This window comes from Eleutherodactylus coqui, chromosome 11 (genome assembly GCF_035609145.1).
Source record: "Eleutherodactylus coqui strain aEleCoq1 chromosome 11, aEleCoq1.hap1, whole genome shotgun sequence".
In the NCBI taxonomy this organism is placed as follows: Eukaryota; Metazoa; Chordata; class Amphibia; order Anura; family Eleutherodactylidae; genus Eleutherodactylus; species Eleutherodactylus coqui.
This window is the reverse complement of record NC_089847.1, coordinates 134,961,678-134,986,653: the sequence shown is the minus strand read 5'-3', so window position 1 is coordinate 134,986,653 and position 24,976 is coordinate 134,961,678. Positions and strand designations below refer to the sequence as shown.

At 50.8% G+C, this 24,976-nt stretch overlaps 1 protein-coding gene across 9 annotated transcripts in view; it reads right to left on the bottom strand.

Annotated features, from left to right (window-relative positions):
- The window catches only part of NAV2 (neuron navigator 2), a 352,103-nt gene that overhangs the window by 73,868 nt on the left and 253,259 nt on the right, over window positions 1-24,976 (bottom strand). For all 9 annotated transcript variants that reach the window (XM_066583580.1, XM_066583587.1, XM_066583577.1 and 6 more), the window contains 4 exons: window positions 7,740-8,760; window positions 5,992-6,104; window positions 4,292-4,400; window positions 2,256-2,633 (listed from right to left, as the gene is read on the bottom strand). In XM_066583580.1, coding sequence (XP_066439677.1) covers window positions 2,256-2,633; window positions 4,292-4,400; window positions 5,992-6,104; window positions 7,740-8,760 — 1,621 coding nt within the window. The remainder of the gene's footprint in view (window positions 1-2,255; window positions 2,634-4,291; window positions 4,401-5,991; window positions 6,105-7,739; window positions 8,761-24,976) is intronic.

Sequence of the window (24,976 nt, the reverse complement as noted above, 5' to 3'; positions counted from 1 at the left end):
GATATAGGAGTATTCTCAGTGTGTGATACATGATGGGTGATGACATAAGAGGAGTATTCTCAGTGTGTGATACATGATGGGTGATGATATAGGAGTATTACTGCTCCGCCTGCAGCGATGTCTCTCATCGCAGACCCCAGTAAATGTGTTCCCACAATGAGGTAGTAGCGGAGGATGTGATGTCACAGGGACTAACGACGGAAGTCCCTTTCTTTCTGCCTATATTGTGAACAGCTGGACCCCCGCCTGTCACCATCATCCCCTTCCTGATGAAGAATTCAGCAGATCAGGCTCATTATTTTCAGCCCAGCGGGGAAGACAATTACTGAGGGGCCAGATGAGGAAATGCTGAGTTATTAGAGTGAGTGACACGGAGGATGTCTATAGACCGGAATCTATAGGGGGTGCAGACAAAGACCCCTCAGCTACATATAGTATTGTAAATGAGGCGTAAAGGGGTGTGATGACTACTGCACAGTGCTGGCTCACCATATAAATAATCCATCATACACACATAGATTGTAGGCGGGGGGGGGGGCACAGATCTTGGTCTACCCCCCCGGTGGCATCACTACATGTACTGATCATTGTGCCGATCGGACAAAACTACTGCAATACATAGTAAATGCATATATTAGAATCGACAGAACACAACATGCTCGACTGTGCGGGCGAACCGCGGGACGTCCTGAGCGATGTGTAGATTTAGTGCCACCTGGTGGCTATAATACCTAATAGCAGTACAGGCTTCTAGATCTGAGTCTCTCCCTTCCTTGAGGGTTTAAAGGGGTTTTCCGGTAGTAGGATATTGATTACTAGTCCTAGGGATCACTATGAGACATCAGTTCTGTCACCCCTCCGCTGCAGGAGATCACGAGACCAAGACACATGGTCACAGCGTAAGAATCTTCATGCCACATAGGCATCAAGACCTTGCTGGATCCAGGTGAGGGGCTTCACATAGTCTTCCTTATCCTCCATGACGCCCCCGCAGCTTCTTCTACATTAGACATCTGCATCGCTTTGTAGAACCATTTCCTCTGACACAATAGTAACCTGCAGCGCTCTGCGGGCTCATCAGCAAACAGCTGCACAACTTTGCAGCAGCTCTGGCTGTGACCGGAGTATAAATCATGACCAGTAGAACACAACTACAGCAAGCTGCTCCCATATGTAGATTCATTTTATTAAGTGCGATATCAGTCTGACAAACTCGAACTGTTATGGCACTCTTAAGGCCTCCTTCACACAGGCGACAAGTCGCGTTGCTGCGATGCTACAAATCGCATGTATGTGAAGCCCATACTATGGATTAATTCACACATGCGATATTTTGTAGCATGTGACATCGTGACACAAAAACCTCGCAGGTCCGGCGACTCGTAAGGTTTTGTAGCCCATGTTTCCCTACGGAGCCTTCCTCGCTGTTGAATCGCATAAAAACGCGGTTTTTGTGCAGTGCGATGCAACTTTGACAGGAGGAAATCCAACTATCAAAGCCATAACCTAAGCCCTAATTGCAGGGGGGAAAAAAGTATACATCACCTTAGAAGCAGTGTCAGCCCGGCTGTATCTTCTCCCCGCTCCCTGGCACTATTCTTCATCATCTCTTCTGGCCGGGGATTGAAAACCCCCCACCTCTGATTGGCTAACTCTTAGCCAATCACAGCCAGCGCTTGATGAACCAATCACAGCCATTCATGGAGCGCTGGCTCTTGATTGGCTAAGCGTCAACCAATCACAGCAAGCGCTTCCAGGAGGTGGGGATTTTTAATCATCGGCCAGAAGAGATGAAGAAAACCACTTTTTTTTTTATTGCAGCTACAGCTTATTTTTGGGGTAGGGCTTATATTTCAAGCACCCCCCTCTCCCGCCCGAAAATCCTCGCAAGTACAAAATCACAGTATCCCATTAGTGAGAAAGCGCAGCGATATCGCACGGATCAGCGAAGCGACATCGCTGTGATTTTCTCGTGGCGATGCCGTCGCCGTGTGCATGAGGCCTGGGCGGGCTTTGAGCGAGAATGCTGAAAGAAGGAACATATTTCAGCTTTTTCTGGAAAAAAAACAGCCGTGTTAAGCAGCCTATTGGAAAAAAGGGGTTAATAAATCACCCAAATTGTGTGCACTGCGCAAATGCACAGAACTCGTGCGATTTTCTCGCATGTGTAAATAAGGCCTTTCTCGGACCGCCATCACGTTGGCACGTGTATACATAGGTTTGCGCGTCTCAACCATCAGCGATGAGCTTCTTACCCGCTGGTGATCTCATCGCTCCGGATGTTCTTGCTCAGGACATCGCCATCGCTCATGTATCCGGTGGAGTCGACGCTGACGCTCTCCAGGTCCATCTCGTCCCCTTTGTCATCGTTGTGCCCCATGTTGTTTCTAGATGCCAGCTGCCTTCTGAGAGGTGCCGAGTACACGTAGCGCCCGGGTTCACAGTTGATAAAGCGGCTGGCGCTGGCTCGGGGCGGGTACCCGTTACCCATGGATGGCGCGTCTCCAGCCTGCAGGCGAGGGCTCGACTGACCTAGCCTCCATGATAACGGCGTGGGCCGGGACGCCAGGCTGAGGATGCCGCGGCCGCTTATTTCAGTAGTGATGTTACTGTCAAACGTGGTTTCCAATGTGCTGGAGGGAGAAAAAAGATGGAGATTTAACCCCTTAATACCCACATTTATAGCCACCATTAATGTGATCATAGAAGGAAACAGGCATGACATGTGACAACCGTCTCGGTGAGGGATGCATGCTGGGTTAGGCGAGACCCAGCCCGATGCTGACGTGATCGCCGTGCAGCCATTATGGTGGTCTTACAGTGCTCTACAATAAGGGTCATTAAAGGGATTTTGCAGGAAATTACTATTGATGATCTATCCTCAAAGTAGGCCATCAATAGCTGATCGTCTGGGGTCCGCCATGTGGGACACTGAATCAATAGGAGCTGCACCTGTAGTTACAAGCGCCGGCCACTGCAATCCGTACTCGTGTAGCAGCGCTGACAGCGGGCGCCCAATCAGCCGGGGTCCCGAGTGGCAGACGCCAGCCGATCAACTATGGATGACCTATTCTGTGTGGTCACCGACTCCATTCACTTCTATGGGACGGAGGGAGATTGCCAAAGACATGGATCTCTGCCTGTCCCATACAAGTGAATGGAGCGACGGTCAAGAATGTGCACTGCCGTTCCTTTGTGTGAGCAGTTCTTGGGAACGCTGGGGGTCCCAGCGGTCGGACCTTCAGCAACCAGACATTTATCCCCGATCCTATGGATCAGTAAGAAATATCTTTGGTAAAACCCCTGTAATGAAAAGTTCTACTACTTTCCAATATCCTTTGTTCAATTAGTCCCCATTTTCAAGATGTCTGCTTGCTGCCAGTGAATGAAAACCTCCACATTTTAGAATGTATTGAAAACTCATCTTGACCAAGTTCTGCTCAAACAGCTGATGGGTTTGTTACAATGTGTCCCATCTAGCTCTCATACTCCTTAGGGCTCACTCACACGGGCGCATTGGGGTTGTACATTACGCATCTTTTTTTCACGCTTCTAATACGCAGGACACAGATAAATACGCATGTAACATACTTATTTACTATGCATTTCAAACCCCCATAGCTCATATGTGTAATACACGTGTGAAAAAAACACAAGCCTGAATGGCCCAATGTAAGTTAATGAGCTTGTAGGGCTGCATATTACATGCGTGTAATACACAGCGCCCGTCCGCCCATGTGAACGAGCCCTTAGGGAGCTGCGCAGTCCCACACCCCACACACTTGCATTGATGCACTCTAGCCAACCCTCAGGTCTGAAGAGAGATCCGCCCTGATGACCGTAACCGTGTGAGCAGGACTAGCTAGGAGGTCTCCATACCCTGGAAGAATATTTCTATTCACTGACAAGAAGTGACAGACTGAATCACTGTATAATGAACATTTCTGGTTACATCCGGAAGCGGAGGACCAGCACACACCTAATACTTCTCACAGCTGAGGGTCTGCCACATTTGATACACTGTAACAAACTTATCAGGGCAGGAGAGAGATTTGATTTACTGCTCTGGATGTACACAAGGATGTTTCTATTCAGTGACAGCAAGCAAACATTGGAAAATTTACTTTAAGCCTCATTTCCAGCCTGCTGGAGCGTCACAATCAGCAGGGTGATGCGGGGGTCGTGCACATGTGATGGATTGGATTAGCTATGTATGATTAGTGATGGTCCTGTGATGTATGATGCACCCGTGTGCCGCAGTGGTACTCGCAGAGTATACACCCGGCCCCACCTGTGGCTGATCTGGGTTCCCCTGAGGCTGGACATGGTTTCTTCCAAGTTCTGCCGTAGATCGGCAATGTTCTTCACCGTCCTCAGTCTCCGGGTCTCTGGATCTTCACCTGAATAGAAGGAAATTAGAATGATTAGTTGGAGAAGTCAGCGCTCAGACTAATGGCGGACTGAAGTTTGGTGCAGAGGACACGTTCACTTAGGACAGTCGTCCCTGTAAAAGTGACCCAATGATTATTGCTCCGGTGCTTCCCCCCTGCAGTGATGATCACCCGCTGAACGTGGGCAGAGCGCGCCAAGGATCTCGTCCCGTCAGAGGAAACGGGCTGCTTATAGATGAAGGACTGCACAAGCTGACAGCGGCACGTCTTTTAGGCGAGTTATAAAGCGAGCGAGTCCAACAAGTGCGCGATTCTCTTTTGAGCAACTATCAGCCCGTGTGAAAGTACCCTTAATTTATATACATCTCATATCTCTATGTCTGTTTCTAACAGTCTCGCGATGCATCCAACTAACCATCTTCTCCATCCAACCGATTATCCCTCCATCCAATCACGTCTTTATCCAACCAATTATCTCTACATTCAAGTAACCACCATCCATCCATGAATCCATCCCTATATATCCCTCCATCCAAGCAACTAACTTCATCCATCCATATCCATACCTCCAACCAACCAATCATGTCTCTATCCTTCCATATCCATCCCCTGATCCAACCGATTAGCTCTCCAGCCAACTAACCAACAATTTTTCCACCCATCCACTCATCCATCCACCCCTCTCCACGCATCCAACTAACCACCTTCTGCATCCAACCAATTGTCTCACCATCCATCTATATTCGTTCCTTCATCCAATCACGTCTCTACTGAACCAATTATCTCTACATTCAAGTAGCCACCATTGCATCTATCAATATATATCCCTCAATCCAAGCAACTAACTCTCCATCCATATCCATACCTCCAACCAACCAATCATGTCTCTATCCTTCCATATCCATCCCCTGATCCAACCGATTAGCATTCCAGCCAACTAACCAACAATTTTTCTAGCCATCCCCTCCCTCCATCTCTCCAGCCCTCCCTCCATCTCTCCAGCCCTCCCTCCATCTCTCCAGCCCTCCCTCCATCTCTCCAGCCCTCCCTCCATCCCTCCAGCCCTCCCTCCATCCCTCAAGCCCTCCCTCCAGCCATCCCTCCATCCCTCCAGCCATCCCTCCATCCCTCCCTCCATCTCTCCAGCCCTCCCTCCAGCCCTCCCTCCATCTCTCCAGCCATCCCTCCAGCCATCCCTCCAGCCATCCCTCCAGCCATCCCTCCATCTCTCCAGCCCTCTCTCCATCTCTCCAGCCCTCTCTCCATCCCTCCAGTCCTCCCTCCACCCCTCCCTCCAGCCATGTAAATGCAAAGAAAAAATTGCTCCCCATTTGTTTCCAGGTTTTTATCGGTGACTTTCCGTCGGCCTCTACGCCGTCGCTGGATCGCAGGTTGTCATTCTGTGTAAACGCTCCCTGCTTCACACAGAGGGTAAAGCGCTGAGCGAGAAGCCCCTCGATCCAGCGATTGTGCAGTTGTTTGTCTGACTGTCGGCCCGTGTAACAGGGCCATAACTATGTATATCTGATCATTGTGGGGCACTGGGGAGGTGAGGGCAAAGACTGAGTGATGCCAGGATGTTACCCGGCGATGCACTTACCAGACAGATCCTCCAGACAAGACGTGGCGGTTTTATTGTAGAGCGCAGGTTCAATGTGAATCCCCCCTGTGCTGCTCTCCACCGACACATTACCTTCATTGTCTGTCTGAGACCTATAGACAGCAGAGGGAAGAAGTAGATCCAATCAGCCATATGCAGGGGGTCCGCGAGTCTACATAGTTCATCATTATAACCTGCGACGTCCGCTCACAACCACCATGAAATAGTCATACAAAGAAAACTACAGACTCCTCCGCCGCACAGCGCACAACGTGGACCTCCTCCAAACATTCCTCTCCAAACTATTGTTGGTGTTACCCCTGACCTGCCACTAGGGGGAGTCATGACCCTGCTAGAGACAGAGAAGTGAGCAGCAGTCAATGAGCTTACTGCGGTTTATTGGCTCTGATTACTAATGAGGCTGACTGTTTAGACCGTGTTTCCTACTGAATTGTCTTTCTAGGAAATCATTAAATATGGCCGCCGCAAGAGTTCAGAAGGTTCCGGAGCAGCGATGTCATTCTGCGTATGCAGAGAAGAAAAGCTTAAAGGAATAGTCCAGGATTATAAAGCATGGCTGCTTTCTTCCAAAAACATCGCCCCACCCATCCACAGGTTGTATGTGGTACTGCAACACCACAACCCATGGCCAGGAGCGGCGCTGTTTCTGGATGACAGGGGCCATGTTTTTTTTAACCCTTTCCAATCCACTGTCTGACATCTGAAGACATTCTGATTAAAGGCTGTAAAGCTTTCAATGTGGAAAGACGTCCGGCAGGGTATTCTTACTGTATATTACTGGCCGCTCTGTTGTCGGGGGCCCCTCCAGCATGTCCCATACTGCAATACTGGCTCTAGCCAGAAGATGGCGCCATTGTATAATGGCTGAAAGAGAAAGCCCCCTAGGAAACCCTGAATCCAAAACTGGATTGCAAAGGGTTGATCCTGGACAAACCCTTTAAAGTGTTCCGTGTGTGAGTCCAGATGTAGAGGGGCTTGTAAGGTGTATGGGGTTTGAGGCTCTGGATGTAAACACAAAGGTTTCCATTTATTGATAGCAAGCAGAGATCAAAAGCGGAAACACAAAGGCCAAATTTACTAAACCCAGCATTTCCTGCGCCGAACTTAGTAAGATTTCCGGTGCTTACCACCTGGCATTAGCGTTAGGACCCATCTGAGCTCGGTCGCCTGGACGTTGGTAGATGGGCCAATGTAATTTGATCACATTATATCCCAAGTACCTTGCATTATGTAATGTGGTCAGAGTATAGATTATCGGTAAGTACGCCTCTGATAGTGAGGTTATTTTGCGTGCTGTTGCCATTTTTGGTTTCTGCTTCTACACTGCTGTGTTTTGGCTGCCGGAATGAACACCTTCCTAGCCCGCCGGCATTCATCCTGCTAAATCCGCGCATGGACCCGCGGGCGCACATCTGCAGACATCCACAACTCGGTGTTTACAGGCTGAATCCATATGGAATAATGGGCATTGGATCCCGCTGCGTGAACGCTCCCTTACGTGAGGGTTAGGACACGTATTGGGGTACGGATTTCACATTTTCTACGGATTTTACATCTGCGCGGCCGGTCATGTTACGCTGTGGATCGTGTCCGCAGCACGTGGATGACATATCAGGATATCTCCATCCATGTCATCCATAATGCAAAATGCTGCGGAAAGTCCGCAAACTCTCCACAACCTGTGAGCATACCCTTCGTCAGACCCCAAACCCCGCAGGATGGCGTACCTGTACATGAAGGGCGCCACGGTGGCGGTGTTGGGGTGATTATACTGTTGCTGAGGATGAGGTAGCTGGACGCTGACTGTGTTGCTTCCTGTAGTCTGGGTAACAGTGTTCGTCCCATTGCCGGGTTGGGTATTGCCCGTTGTAGACGCTCCCTTCCCTTCAGACGAGGCCAGGCTTGACGTGGAGCTGGAGTTTCTGTTGTCCAGTTGGGTCTTCTGAAGAGAAAGCCCGGAGCCAGCCTTTCCGCTGCGGCTTCTGTCCCCTTCCTTGGCAGACCCGGGGGCACTTGAGGATTTCCCTGGGGTGGTTTTCATTCCTGGTTTTGGTATTCCGCTGTGCGCAGAGGCAGAGGCCTCCTTCTTGCCACCTTTGGGGATGAAGCTGGCGATCTTTGAAGACTTTTTTGGCATGTCGGTGGAAGCGGGGAGCGGTTCTTCCTTGGACTCTTCCTTCGCCTCGGACTTTTCGCTAACGGACGCTCTCTTAGCAAGGTCTTTGTTCTTCTCCTTCTGCTTGTCCTTCTCGCTGCCCTTTGGAGAACTCCTCTTGTTCGTCAGTGCCCGGCCGAGCGTCCTTTGAGCAATGCCCTTCAGTGCAATCTTAGGACTATTAGAAGACGGACTTATGCTATTGGCCATCTTGATGCTGTTTTCCATTTCTTCTGCCTCTTCGCAGCTGGGAAGTTGGTCGAGTCTCTCACAACTGGTGTCCCGGGACTCCTCCAGCGCTGACCCAAGAGTTTTGGAGCCCCCTTTACTGTTGAATAGCTTGAGTTTATCCAGCATGGATCTCTGGTTGTTGGGGGAAGGCTTTAGAGGTTCTTGAGGTTGTTTAGGACTATCCGGCACCGACTGCTTGACGGACAGTATGGAAGACGTTGTGGTGTGCTTAGCGCTAAGGGACTTGCTCCTCCATGGTTTGTTGGTAGAGTTCGGCTGGGGTATGGCGGAGGGGTTATTACTGGAGCAGAGGACATTGTCGTTCATCCCCGTCTGCTGCGACACAATGCCCTCGGCGGACTCTGCAAGAAACATCAAAACGTAGAAGAGTTACCGTCATATAACTGATCACGGGACTCAAGTAAATTAAAGGGGCTTTCTAAGTTCTTAAAATCGTACAGAAGGCAGCAAATGGTTAAAAAAACGAAAAAGTTAGGTTATATTCAGCGCTCCGACAGGTCCGCCGCCTCCATTTCCATCCTCTCCACCGGCCTTTGGCTATAGTTGTGACATCCTGCACGGACACATGACTGCTGCAGCCAATCACTGGCCTTAGTGGTACACGGCTTGAAGCCACCGGGGTCAGTAATTGGCGGCGGCGGTCAAGTATGTATGTGGAGACGTCACCATGGCATTTTGTAAACAAAAGCCGGCGGTGATGACAGGAGTGGCAGCGCTAAACCGGGGCATCTATTTACACTGAGCGATAACCGGTCAGATCCCCGCTGCATGCAGCGCCCCAAGAGGCACCGTAAGTGAGAATGATCTTATTACTTTGTCGCATCCTGGGCCAACTGTGTGCCGCACACTGAAAGCTACGGTGGGAAGAAACAGATCTGCGCTATTATTTACTCCAGTTTGTAGTGTAAATTGCAGTGAGTCCAACAGACCGCGGGTTGTCCCGCCCCTCCGGACAAGTCCCGCCCACATTTTTAGAAAATAGTAGAGCAATAGGTCCGCCAGGATGGGAGCCGCACGTATGGAGCGTCTCTGTTCTGGGACATAGAGGGGGTCCCGAACAAGAGACCCTGCTCTAGAACATTCAGATGCCCCCTTGTTAACACAATCACTGTATGGCCAATCCAAAAAAAATTCTGCTGTGACAAATATGGAAACATCTGAAAGGGGGCAAATATTTTCATATCCCTGTACATGATGATGCAAATCCTTCCCAGCTCCTCTATGCCAAACATGGCGCCATGTGATATACCAACCAGGCTTTGGGTGCTTCCTGGGGAGGTTGGCTAAGAACCAGTATGGCAACCAGTATCACTATGCAAGCGCTATGGCTACACTGGACGTCACCCAGCTTTCCCAGGCACAGATAGAACCGTGAGAGGGTAATAGGAGACGACCTCCAGCAGAAGATATGACCCCCGGTGGCGAGCGGACTCAGCGTTGCCCTCTAACCAGCATCATGTGCGGAGGCCCCTGTTCCTGCACACATATTGGGCTGTCAGTAAACCTTGTGACCTGTCCCGAGTGCTTCCCTCCATCCACCTGTCCCGAGTGCTTCCCTCCATCCACCTGTCCCGAGTGCTTCCCTCCATCCACCTGTGCCGAGTGCTTCCCTCCATCCACCTGTGCCGAGTGCTTCCCTCCATCCACCTGTGCCGAGTGCTTCCCTCCATCCACCTGTGCCGAGTGCTTCCCTCCATCCACCTGTGCCGAGTGCTTCCCTCCATCCACCTGTGCCGAGTGCTTCCCTCCATCCACCTGTCCCGAGTGCTTCCCTCCATCCACCTGTCCCGAGTGCTTCCCTCCATCCACCTGTCCCGAGTGCTTCCCTCCATCCACCTGTCCCGAGTGCTTCCCTCCATCCACCTGTCCCGAGTGCTTCCCTCCATCCACCTGTCCCGAGTGCTTCCCTCCATCCACCTGTCCCGAGTGCTTCCCTCCATCCACCTGTCCCGAGTGCTTCCCTCCATCCACCTGTCCCGAGTGTTTCCCTCCATCCACCTGTCCCGAGTGCTTCCCTCCATCCACCTGTCCCGAGTGCTTCCCTCCATCCACCTGTCCTGAGTGCTTCCCTCCATCCACCTGTCCCGAGTGCTTCCCTCCATCCACCTGTCCCGAGTGCTTCCCTCCATCCACCTGTCCCGAGTGCTTCCCTCCATCCACCTGTCCCGAGTGCTTCCCTCCATCCACCTGTCCCGAGTGCTTCCCTCCATCCACCTGTCCCGAGTGCTTCCCTCCATCCACCGGGGGGCGTCCAACATCCATCACATACATCGTTCCAGGTAAAGGAAAACCACAAGTGTCCGTTAAAGAGGGAAATGAGATAAATGCTCGTCTGCTCTGCTTACACCGCGCCGGGTCACCCGCCAAATTCATTCATCCCAGATCCGCTAGCGCAGACGTTGCCATGAAGAGTGCAACTCAAAAACCAGTGATGGCATACATTATGGTTCAACGGAAATGCATGATGGACAGCAATGTATCATTCCTGTAGTTCATTGGATGTAGCAGGCGCCAAATTATCAGACTTTCTGCATCATTGGAAGGTTGAAAACAAATTATATAGCCTTCACTTAGAAGGACACAAGGCCTTCAGGAGTCCACCTCTGTACTGGATCATCAAATGTCAGAATATATAATTACACCTACGGGTAGACAGTGCCCGTCGCCAGCTGTAGCAGGAAGATACCCGTGCCAACCCTTACTTTTTTCCCTTTTAACCCAGGTATTTGGCCCCATTGCATGGGTTGACAATCTGACATGAACGTTGGCATGAACGCTCGTTTGTCTAACTGTTGGCTTGTGCACGGCTGCACCCGCTCAGCCAAGTAAACTCTCGTTCATCGGCTGATGTGCAGTGAAAATCCCATGGCTGTCGGCTGCACATCTCCCCACGTGAGCGCAGGACGTACCGCCAACAGCCATGATTTTCTCCATGGGACGAATCATCACATGACTGATTGTTTGTGCCACTGAAAATTCTGAATCGTCCGTGTAAAGGCCAGGTAGACGAGCCCCAATCACAATGATCACCACTCTTCTACGGGAGCAAATTGCTCCATGTAAAAGGACCGGAATAAGGGCTCGTATAAACTGGGATGTTCGTAATGAGTCGGTCCATTGGCCACGTACAAAGGGATCTGTGCAGGATTCCGAAGTCAGCACTCTGGTTTCTGCTTCGCATGCGCCGGCGAATCCACATAAGGACTGGCCTCATCTATAAGGACTGGCCTCATCTGTAAGGACTGGCCTCATCTGTAAGGACTGGCCTCATCTGTAAGGACTGGCCTCATCTGTAAGGACTGGCCTCATCTGTAAGGACTGGCCTCATCTAATAGGACTGGTCTCATCTGTAAGGACTGGCCTCATCTGTAAGGACTGGCCTCATCTAATAGGACTGGTCTCATCTAATAGGACTGGCCTCATCTGTAAGGACTGGCCTCATCTAATAGGACTGGCCTCATCTGTAAGGACTGGCCTCATCTAATAGGGTAAATCTGCAGCTTTTCTGTGCAGAAACTTGATGTGGACAAAATTAACCCCCCCCCCCCCCAATACACGCGATCGGAGTTACAAAAATTCACTTGAACTGGATGCGAAATGTCAGTGTATTTGATGCAGAGACCCGCGCCAAAATCCTCAGCAAATACGAAATATATGAACGGGCTTAAATATGCGCAACACCGGAAATCCCGTATTCGGCTGCACACGCAAGGGTCCTCATTGGCTGTTCAGACTGTCTTCAGCACCCCTGATGTGAGGGGCGCAGGGAGTTCTGCTATTTGACAGGAAGGGAAGTGTAGCGGCGTTTGTTGATACAAGCATCCTTCCCCGTGCAGCGATCCGGCTTCACAGCGTTCCCAGAGGATGGTTTGTGGAGCGCGAACAAATGGAATCCGCTAGAATTCATCAGATCTGTGCAAACAGCGACTACCCACCGCAGCGGGATTAACTCAGCGGCATACGTGTACGACAATACTCCTGCTTTTGGAACTTTTCACACCGGGTCACCCGTGTGCGGAAGCGCTCCCAACGGGTGGCCCCTGTGCGGAAGTGCTCCCACCGGGCGGCCCCTGTGCGGAAGTGCTCCCACCGGGTGGCCCTGTGCGGAAGTGCTCCCACCGGGTGGCCCCTGTGCGGAAGTGCTCCCACCGGGTGGCCCCTGTGCGGAAGTGCTCCCACCGGGTGGCCCCTGTGCGGAAGTGCTCCCACCGGGTGGCCCCTGTGCGGAAGTGCTCCCACCGGGTGGCCCCTGTGCGGAAGTGCTCCCACCGGGTGGCCCCTGTGCGGAAGTGCTCCCACCGGGTGGCCCCTGTGCGGAAGTGCTCCCACCGGGTGGCCCCTGTGCGGAAGTGCTCCCACCGGGTGGCCCCTGTGCGGAAGTGCTCCCACCGGGTGGCCCCTGTGCGGAAGTGCTCCCACCGGGTGGCCCCTGTGCGGAAGTGCTCCCACCGGGTGGTCCCTGTGCGGAAGTGCTCCCACCGGGCGGCCCCTGTGCGGAAGTGCTCCCACCGGGCGGCCCCTGTGCGGAAGTGCTCCCACCGGGCGGCCCCTGTGCGGAAGTGCTCCCACCGGGTCGCCCACGTGCTGAAGTGTTCACATCCGGTCACGTATGTGCAGAAGTATTCACACCCTGTAAATTTACCTCCTGACATTGAAGCAAAATTACCTGCGTGTCTAAGTATTCACACCCTCAATATTTATTTAGTAGGGGCATCAGGGGCGTAGCTAAAGGCTAATGGGCCGGGTGCAAAAGTTTACCTTGGAGCCCCCTAACTTCTCTTAACCCATTAACGCAGAGGCATAACTTGAAGCTCCCGGGCCCCAATGCAAAACCTGTAACGGGGCCCCAACTATAATGCTTTATTCATAGTACTGGGCTCCCTATATGGAGAGGAGAGGCCTTATGGGCCCCCTAAGGCTCCTGGGCCCGGGTGTAACCGCATCCCCTGCACCCCTTATAGTTACTCCAGTGGAGGGCATCTTTCACGCTCAGATCTGGATGGACGGGTCTCTATCAGGTTTGCAGATTTAAGCATCTTTCACACAGGACAGTATCGGACGCAACGCAACGCAAGCGGCGGTAAATTCTGCGCCAATATCTGCAGTCTACCTGGGGATTTTAATACAGAATTAAACGTGGCTTTAAACCTGCCGGCAAGTTTGCATCAAAATCCGCAGTTATACCCGTAGATGTTCGTGTGGAATTCCGCAGTCGTGGATTTGGCGGCGTCCTGCGGCGTAATTCTGTCCCTTACAGTGCATTTACAGGGGCGTAATAATCACCTGTATGTGCAACTGACTGTAGACGAAGGCGGCCTCATTGAGGTGGCGGCCAACGTTCCTTCAGGCTTTGGCTTACATTCCCAGTCATGTTACAGGCCTGAAAAGAGGCCAGACACTGACCAGCAGGTGGCGCTCTAGAAACATCTCCTATTTGCATACTAACTTTCCCAGGAGGCACTGCATGCCCTATAAGTGTCCTCGGACCTACTAACTGCTCTCCACAAGCAGAAACGTTACCCCTCTTCATACATTGGGCATATTTCAGTTTGTTCATACGCCTAAACAAAAAAGTCAACGTCAGCCATGAGCTGGATAGAGTTCTGGTATGACTTACACAAGTTTGTGGCATAAACTATATTTAAATTAGTTGGGCCTGTCAGCCACACCCCCAGCAATCCACACCCACTTTTTTTTTTTTTTTAAGTGGCATTAATCAAAAAGTTGTTTGCACCAAACTGACTTTTTAAGCCACTTTTGCCCCCAGACTTCATACACTATGCATTTATATTCAGTTCAGTGTCAATTAGTAAAAGCTCCTTCAACTAGATCCGCCGTCTCTAACCTGCAGCTCTCCAGCTATTGCAGGACTACAACTCCCAGCATGCCCGGACAGACTGTAGCTCTACAAGCAGTGAATACCAGGACGCAGCCCCCCCCCACGCACGGACGTGTCTCATTTCCTCTGCAGTAATGCTGTGCGTTTTAACAGACGACCGTCCTGTCTGCGCTCGCAGGCCCCTCCGCTCCTGGCAGCGATCCCCCTTTTCTATACAAGAATTAAGTGAGAACGTGCGGTTTATCATCCCCCGCACGTAATCAGGCCGGGAAATGAAGGTGTTAATGGTGATCTAAGTGACTATAGAGTGCGCCAATGTGTAGATCTTTTACTACAAGCAACTGTATCACCTTAACAGACGCAGATCCAAAAATACGGGGCATCTGTTTTACCTGTCACTGCCTGCTTACGTCTGTAGACAAGTACAGACTCCAAGACACAAAGGTACGGAATCCATGCAGAGCGCAGAACGCACGCAAAAGGTACGGGATCCATGCAGAGCGCAGAACGCACGCAAAAGGTACAGAATCCATGCAGAGCGCAGAACGCACGCAAAAGGTATGGAATCCATGCAGAGCGCAGAACGCACGCAAAAGGTACGGGATCCATGCAGAGCACAGAACGCACGCAAAAGGTACGGAATCCATGCAGAGCGCAGAACGGACGCAAAAGGTATGGAATCCATGCAGAGCGCAGAATGCACGCAAAAGGTATGGAATCCATGCAGAGCGCAGAACGCACGCAAAAGGTACAGAATCCAAAAAGAGCGCAGAACGGACGCAAAAGGTGCAAAATGTAAGTATTGAAAAGTATATATAAAAAAAAATCACTTTTTCCGCTCGCACTCGCAGCTATGAATTGCGTATTCCTCGAGCAGCAGGCTCTATTTTGCTGCGGATGGCCTCCACTGAAGGCAGTAGAGGCCGTGTGACCCACTGCCTATACACACCTAACATTGCCTATGGGCCGTGGGTATCCGTGTCATCGCTAAGCCACGACGCAGGAAATACAAATATTAAAAGAAAAAGGGGAAAAAATTGCACTGTGCATAACAGATGGCGAGCGTCCGCGGGCATCCGCTATACAGAAGCTAAAGGATCTGGGGATGTTTAGCAGAAGAGAAGGCTGAGAGGAGCCTTAATAGCGGTCCACAAATATCTGAAGGGCTGTCACAGTGCAGAGGGATCAGCCCTATTCTCATCTGCACAAGGAAAGACTAGAAGCAATGGGAGGAAACTGAAAGGGGGGAGACACAGGTTAGATATTAGACAGTGAGGGGATCAATGAGTGGAACACGTTGCCATGGGAGGGGGGGAGTTCTCCTTCAATGGAAGTGTTCAAACAAAGGCTGAACAGTCATCTGTCTGGGATGCTTTAGTGATCCTGCAGTGCGCAGGGGATTGGACCCGATGACCCTGGAGGTCCCTTCCAACTCTACGATTCTAGGAGTGTATGAGAAGCCAAAGGTACGCAGGGTCGCTGTTGGGGCTTACATCGGGAATCCACTGTGGGATCCCACATGCGGAATTTGTCCGCTCGTGTGAAGCTGGCCTAACGTTTGGAGTCCATAAAGAGGACAGAGTCAACAGAAAAGGACGTAATCCAAGACTGAGAAACAAAAGTTCATTAGAAAGTTGCAGAAGTTCTCTCAAAAACCAGAAAACCCCTCCGGGTATTCACGGACCGAAAACTGTCAATTACTGATATTGTGGCCCTTGCAGGTTTTTGTGGACATTAATATGCATCAGGTCCTATGGACTACCTCATTATATGCAGTTCTGTGCCGGATTACTGGATAAATATGTCAGATTACGGGATTTGCACATATATATTATATACACACACAGCACTATGCAAAAGTCACAACGGCATTAGTTCTTCTTGGTACACTTGCACACAGGTTTTTGAAGGAACTTGACAGGCAGGTTGTACTGGACATCCTTCCTGCGGTCTCTTCATGTAATCCCAAACAGACTGGATGAGATCAGGGCTCCGTGGGGCCAAATCATCACTTCCAGGACTCCGTGATCTTCCCAACGCTGAAGATAGTTCTTAAAGACATCGGCTGGATGTTAGGAGTCGTTGTTCTGCTGCAGAATAACTTTACAGCCAATCAGACCTCGCTGATGCAGTAGAACTACTTGTTGCTGCGCTCCGTCCTGCCAGGGTGTATGACCTGTGACATGAAACTGTCTTCCATAACCTCACCCTTGTAGCAGTTTTGCTGTTCCTCACCCAGTTCTAAGCCTCCTACACAGTTATTCCTGTTTCAGTTAATGACTGTATTTCAACCTACATATTAAAATGCTGATCGTTATCACCTGTTTGTTGTAATTGGTTAATGATAGACTTGCACAATATAATCCTGCACAATCCCTGGCTGTGTGCGAGTGTACCGGAAGGCGACGGGCGTCACTCCGAATACTGAGGGGGTTACATCTCTGCTGTTCAGTCGTTACATTCTGTGAAATGACACAAATAAACTAGTAACACTCCAACTTCTGGAAGCTTCTTACTCTGTTCTATGACACTTGGCCTTGCAGGAAGTCTCGGCCCGGCTGGGGGCGGACAGCGCCGGCACATGAAAGCTCCGGCAGAAGAGATTTACTCCTCGTTTAGGATTTCATAGTAAACTTTAATCTTGTGTGAACTGTTTAATATCCCGGAGCCGTCCTTGGCCGGGGACCAGCGCTGAAGGTAGAAACCCCCTGATGGAGAAGGCTAAATAAGGCCAGAAACAAAGTCCTAAAGACCCAACACCAACCGCAGGCGAGAAGTACGGGGAGGGGCGCACGTTACACGGAGAAGGATACAACATTGTGTAGGGAGAAGCGGAGTCATCAGAGGGGTCCGTGCAGCCGGGGTACAATCACCCCCATTCCATGGGTGTCTGTATCTACAGCCGGGGTGCATATACAGAAGCTGCGCATATCCTCCCGTCAGCTGGTATTACATACAGACACCAGCGGGTACTGTGTATCCTTCAGTTCGCATCAGATTCCCTATACTCGGAGCGCTAAATCGTTCGCAGGAGGAAACGATGACCGTTCGCTGGGCAGCCCATCTATTCTGGCAGACATGACATTCGCAATTTTGTTCAGAATTGCGTTGGCATATCATTCAGTCATTCGCTGTACCACTGAGTGTGAAGACTTAACAATCGCTGTTCACAAGCAAAGACGTGCGAATGATTATTCTTCAGCTTCCATAACATGAACAACGAAGAGAACAAATTCTCATTTACACAATCTAACGTTTTTTAATACTATAATCGTTCTGTGTATAAGGGTCCTTACTGATAACTACGGGGCACAGTGCAAAGACTGTAAGGGCTCATTTGTATGTTCTTCGTAGTGAGTTACATCCTGTCTTATACTCCAGAGCTGCACTCACTATTCTGCTGGTGGAGTCCCTGTGTACATACATTACTTATCCTGTACTGATCCTGAGTTACATCCTGTATTATACCCCAGAGCTGCACTCACTATTCTGCTGGTGGAGTCACTGTGTACATACATTACTTATCCTGCACTGACCCTGAGTTACATCCTGTCTTATACTCCAGAGCTGCACTCACTATTCTGCTGGTGGAGTCACTGTGTACTTACATTACTTATCCTGTACTGATCCTGAGTTACATCCTGTATTATACTCCACAGCTGCACTCACTATTCTGCTGGGGGAGTCACTGTGTACATACATTACTTATCCTGCACTGACCCTGAGTTACATCCTGTCTTATACTCCAGAGCTGCACTCACTATTCTGCTGGTGGGGTCACTGTGTACTTACATTACTTATCCTGTACTGATCCTGAGTTATATCCTGTATTATACTCCAGAGCTGCACTCACTATTCTGCTGGTGGAGTCACTGTGTACTTACATTACTTATCCTGTACTGATCCTGAGTTACATCCTATATTATACCCCAGAGCTGCACTCACTATTCTGCTGCTGGAGTCACTGTGTACATACATTACTTATCCTGTACTGACCCTGAGTTACATCCTGTATTATACTCCAGAGCTGCACTCACTATTCTGCTGGTGGAGTCACTGTGTACTTACATTACTTATCCTGTACTGATCCTGAGTTACATCCTATATTATACCCCAGAGCTGCACTCACTATTCTGCTGCTGGAGTCACTGTGTACATACATTACTTATCCTGTACTGATCCTGAGTTACATCCTGTATTATACTCCAGAGCTGCACTCACTATTCTGCTGGTGGGGTCACTGTGTACATACATTACTTATCCTGTACTGATCCTGAGTTACATCCTGTATTATACTCCAGAGCTGCACTCACTATTCTGCTGGTGGGGTCACTGTGTACATACATTACTTATCCTGTACTGACCCTGAGTTACATCCTGTATTATACTCCAGAGCTGTACTCACTATTCTGCTGGTGGAGTCACTGTGTACATACATTACTTATCCTGTACTGATCCTGAGTTACATCCTGTATTATACTCCAGAGCTGCACTCACTATTCTGCTGGAGGAGTCACTGTGTACATACATTACTTATCCTGTACTGATCCTGAGTTACATCCTGTTTTATACTCCAGAGCTGTGCTCACTATTCTGCTGGTGGAGTCACTGTGTACATACATTACTTATCCTGTACTGATCCTGAGTTACATCCTGTATTATACCCCAGAGCTGCACTCACTATTCTGCTGGGGGAGTCACTGTGTACATACATTACTTATCCTGCACTGACCCTGAGTTACATCCTGTATTATACTCCAGAGCTGCACTCACTATTCTGCTGCTGGAGTCACTGTATATACATTACTTATCCTGTACTGCGCCAATCATATGGCTGTTCACTGCTCTCCTTTTTAGCGCAGTTTGTCTGTAACTCTGCAGAGGTTGCGCCAGGCCAAGCAACTTTTAACAGCATGGTCCACTGTAGCAATGCAATGGTTAACTCTCCCCGTTGTTTGCTCTGGGTTGCCAGTGGTTCCAAAGAACTCATTAGCTACTTTATGTCTCTGGATACAGTCACGCCTTACCTGAGTATTCATTCAGGCGATCCTCAATCTGCTCCTGCTACCTGCTAAATCAGCTCACCATCTGTCACATAGCCTTGTCTGGCCAGCTACCGGCCCGGTGGCACCGCACAGCTACCGGCCCGGCGGCACCGCACAGCTACCGGCCCGGCGGCACCGCACAGCTACCGACCCGGCCCGGCGGCACCGCACAGCTACCGACCCGGCCCGGCGGCACCGCACAGCTACCGACCCGGCCGCACCGCACAGCTACCGGCCCGGCCCAGCGGCACCGCACAGCTACCGGCCTGGCTCTGCTGCATCATCAAGGTGCTGCTTTCCATTCAATGATCTCCCATCTGATCGCGCTTCCAAGAAACCACTAAGCAACAGCACATGAGATGGGTGTCATTACACCAATGCACTGCGGGGGACTTGGTAGTCTGAAGAGCGGGGTCAGCCATCTTGGATGACCAAAAATGGGACCCGATGCTGGTAGTTTGGAGCGACAACAGAGAACAACTGCAGGCGATATATACCCCCCTCTGATCCTGGGACACAATGTTACCCTAAAGGAGGAGTGCCGCTTTAAACCAGTGCAAGCAACAAGTGGAGAAGCTGCCCCTAGTGGCCAATCACAGAAAATTAAATGTGACTGGCTACTCTCAGTAACTTCCCCTATATCTGCTACCAATCACTACTCTGACACATATCCTTCGGGACTGCCCCTCCCCCAGTGACATCATACTCCCCAGAACCTCCCCCCCCTATGATGTCACACATAGCAGTTACTGAGAGGTGATGAGTATGCATGGGAGACTAGAGAAGTAGATGATTGGGGGCAGAAGGCCTTAACCAATCAGGTCTTCTCTCTCGTTATCGAAAATAAAGTACCTGATTGGTTACTGCGGCGGCCGCGCTGCAGATACTTACACCGTTTCCTGCAGGATACAATGTATCCAACCAACATGACGCCCCGATTCCAGTTACATCTTTGGGCTCATTCACACGGGTGAATGCAATTCCGTTCCTGGAAAAATGGACCATTTTCATTGTGTGTGCGCAATATACAAAAACACAAGGATACCCAAATGATGTTACTTTCTTGTTTTTGCTGTCTCCTGGCAACACATGTAGAGACCGCGGCACACATGCATGTAACATCCGTGTTGGCCGCAGTTTTTTTATATTCCCACAGACTTTTTGGTCCGTTTACACACAACATTGGTCGACATAAAAAACGCCCATCTGAACAGACGAATTTACTATAAGGGGTCTGCGAGTTGTCCGTATCCGGTCAGTAACAGGTAGGAATGGGCCCCAAGGAGACTGGTGACAAAAGGCCAGGATCCCCTTAGTGACAGCGCCCCCTATCTGCCGCCGCACGTGACAAGTGTCTTGGCAGAACAAATACTTCTACACTTATTATAAAACAAACCTGGCGGTTACGGGGTTAACGATGCAGAATGCTGCACATATGATTGGCGCTTCACGCCCGGAAGCATCACTGAACGCAGGGGGATCGCCATCAAGTGAGATATTGGACTGTCTGAGTGTCCTCCGAATCTCAGAATTGTACATAAGAACTTGCAAATGTGTTTCGTATTTGTATCCAATATCAGCAGGAGAACCTGCAATCCCTTCCTCTGCAGGCAGTGAGGGGTTAATGAGCAGCCATCCCTCCGCACTGCAGAACAGGTGAACGACCGGCAGCACAAATCACAGGGAGCTCCTGAACAACGTCCCCCCCTCACCCCGACAGAAGGGGAACAGAGCAGTAAGGTTACCTGGATGTGCAGCGTAGTGGTGTGCGCCTCTCCGCCTCTGCTACATCTTCTCCCAGGGAAAGTGGAACATGCAGAGGTGAAACACCAAACTCTCCACCCTCCACCGACTCCCCACCCCTCTGCTCTATAGAGAGGCACTCTGCTCTGTCCTTAACGTGTAGACCCCCACCCTAAAGAGACCCTCATCTCTGTAGTCTTCTCCTTTACCCAACTCTACAGAGACCCTCACACCTCAGCTCTATGGAGATATACTTTACCAGGAGACCCTCACCCCTGCAGTCTACCCCCTGAACCCAAATCAACAGAGACCCTCATTTCTATGGAGATATACTCTATTAGGAGACCCTCATCCCATGTAGTCTGCTCCCTGAACCCAACCCTACAGAGACCCTCACATCTATAAAGATATACTCTACTAGGAGACCCTCACCCCTGCAGTCTGCCCCCCTAAACTCAACCCTACAGAGACCCTCAGCTCTATAGAGATATACTCTATTAGGAGACCATCACCCCATGTAGTCTGCTCCCTGAACCCAACTCTACAGAGACCCTCGCCCCTCAGCTCTACGAGATAACCTCAACCCCGGCGGTCTGCCCCCTGAACCCAATCCTACAGAGACCCACAGCTCTATAGAGATATACTCCATTAGGAGACCCTCACCCCTGCACTCTGCCCCCCTTAACCCAACAGACACGTGTACTACCCCGAACACAACTTCTACAAAGTGATACTCTGCTCTGTCTTAATGTGCAGATCATACTCTTAAGAGACCCTCACTCCTCCATTAGCCCCCTAAATCCAACTTTACAGAGACCACTATCCTGCTCTATAGAGCGATGCTCTGCTCCATCCTCTCCATATAGACCCCCAATATAAAGAAACGCTCACAGCTGTACTCTGCCCCCTCCCTTCATTCTCCAGGGACCCCCACCCTCAGACAGATACTCTGCTGTATGTAGACCTCTGCTAGAGAGACCCCCATTAATGTACGCTGCCCCCTTAGTCTACAGAAACCACCATCGCACAACCCACTGCTGTCTTCACCAATAATACTATGTAATATACTCCTTGCGGTGACCCCCACCCTAACGAGACCCCACCGCCGTACTCCTGTTCCTCTAATCCCACCCCAGGGTCTCCTACATAATACTGCGTTACCCAACTCTACAGACCCCCAACCTTTCTACATGATCCCCCTCCATGCAAACTCCGCAGCACTTTGCCCCCCTCACCTCTACAAACCTCATCCAACCTACATCCCCAGTCTATAGGCATCCCTAACCACAAGCCAACAGACTGCCCACACTATGCCACCCCAACTCTACATAGACCCGCAGCTAGTGCCCGTCTTACACCCCACCTAAGATCTATGCCACCCACTCTGCAGAGATCCCCATCAAGCACCCGCTCTCCATCTACCACACAGATTACATAAACCCACCGGCACTGCCTCACATTTAAAGGGAATTCCCTAAAAAGGATCTAATGTACAGAAATCAGGCTCCAGCCATCCCCATGTACCCCACATCGGCCACGCGGGCAGACCCCCCATTACAATCCACCTGAAGCGAAGGGAACCGTATTTGTACCTACGGGTCCTGTAAGTAGAGCCGTAGGACTGTCAGAGGTCGTATCAACGGGGCCTTTATGTCCCAACATGGTGACCCCAAGCTAAAGGCGTGTTCAGACTGGTGTGATTCCCGCCCGCATGCGGTGGACGGCGCAGTCACCCACTACAGTCAATACGGCAACATGTTTGTTTTTTTGACGAAGACCGAAAAAAAGTCCCAAATCTGTGCTATTCTGATGCAACTTCTTGGATGACAGTTACTCATTCAAGTCAATGGATGAACAAACAGCAAAACGCACGGACGCCATTCGCACGCGCTCCATTTTTCACAGATCGTCGCTAAGCTGGAAAAAGAAACGGGGTCCCGTCCATTCCTGGAGGCAAGAAAAATGGACCCAAATACATCATGTGTAAAAGATAAACTCTGCAGCCATTAAAGGGGTCTCCCAGGGATTACTATCGATGACCTATCCTTAGGATTGGTGCACCCGGCTGATCAGCTGACTGGGTGCTGCTGTCTTTACCAGTGCCAGCCGATACACAGGGGTTGGAACAGCAGCTTCCGCTGCATACCTGTGAACAGCGGCAATGACTGCGGGCGCCAGGTGAGACGATCGGCCGGGCTCCCAATAGGTCATCAATTGTATTTGCCTGGAAAAGCGAGAGAACCCTTAATTAGTAAGCTGCATGGACATGCATAACCAGCAGGCTTGTTAGCCACATAGCGGTTACAACCCAGCCCCGTGGCATCTGCTACGTGGGACCGTACCCTAAAGTCAGGTCCACATGCAGCAATCAGTAACGTGGCGCACCTTAACCGCACAGCTGCAGCAGACGGACTTTATTATTGGGTTTTGTTTGGTGCTAACCGTTTGCTGCAACGGCACCGAACGTATTAGTGTCAAGCTGAAGTTTGCTACATCTGTAATTCAGCGCACTTTTTCGCATAATGAAAAATCATCATCTAATCAAAGCCTAATGTGAAGCGCCTTTACAGATGATACCAGGCGCTGCAGAACTAGCAGGCACTTCGAGGAACAACTTTGGCTGCGCCGCCCCTTTAAATGCAAGAGTTTACTTGGAGTTGAAATGTAAAAACTTTGTATCAGTGTTCTACAAAAGGCACCAATCTGATAACATCAAAGCTCGGAGCGGCTCTAAGGACGAGTGTCGCAAGGAGAGACCAGGACCCCCCCAGACCGCCGGTCCTACGGGCACAGTTCAAGGCATCCACCTGCCAGGTCTTCCATCGCAGGGGGGCAGCCGGCGCGGCTCGGAGTCAGAACGAGATACTGGAGATTAAACAATGGCAAGAAATATGTGAAAAGTGAAGCTTTATGGGCCGTTCCACAGATGTGTGCGGAGCGGTGCTATAAACAAGCAGTGGGAGTCCGGCCTTGTAGGGGAGAAGAATTCACCGCCAGCACCCAACTGTATATAAGACCTGACTGCAAGGGCCGGGCGGACGGGAGACGTCAAGGTCTGGGAGACCCCGTAGCGCCAAACACCCAACTGTATATAAGACATGACAATGAGTCAGTGCCCGCTGCAGGGGCCGGGCGGACGGGAGACGTCCAGGTCTGCGAGACCCCGCAGCGCCAAACACCCAACTGTATATAAGACCTGACAATGAGTCAGTGCCCGCTGCAAGGGCCGGGGGGATGGGAGACGTCAAGGTCTACCAGACCCCGCAGCGCCAAATACCCAACTGTATATAAGACCTGACAATGAGTCAGTGCCCACTGCAGGGGATGGCGGACGGGAGACGTCCAGGTCTGCGAGACCCCACAGCGGCAAACACCCAACTGTATATAAGACATGACAATGAGTCAGTGCCCGCTGCAGGGGCCGGGGGGACGGGAGACGTCCAGGTCTACCAGACCCCGCAGCACCAAACACCCAACTGTATATAAGACCTGACAATGAGTCAGTGCACCGCTGCAGGAGATGGCGGACGGGAGACGTCCAGGTCTACCAGACCCCGCAGCGCCAAACACCCAACTGTATATAAGACCTGACAATGAGTCAGTGCCCACTGCAGGGGATGGTGGACGGGAGACGTCCAGGTCTACCAGACCCCGCAGCGCCAAACATCCAACTGTATATAACACCTGACAATGAGTCAGTGCGCCGCTGCAGGGGCCGGGCGGACAGGAGACATCCAGGTCTGCGAGACCCCGCAGCACCAAACACCCAACTGTATATAAGACCTGACAATGAGTCAGTGTCCGCTGCACGGGACAGGCGGACGCGAGACGTCCAGGTGTGCGAGACCCCGCAGCACCAAACACCCAACTGTATATAAGACATGACGGATCAGTGCGCCGCTGCAGGGGACAGGCGACGTCCAGGTCTGC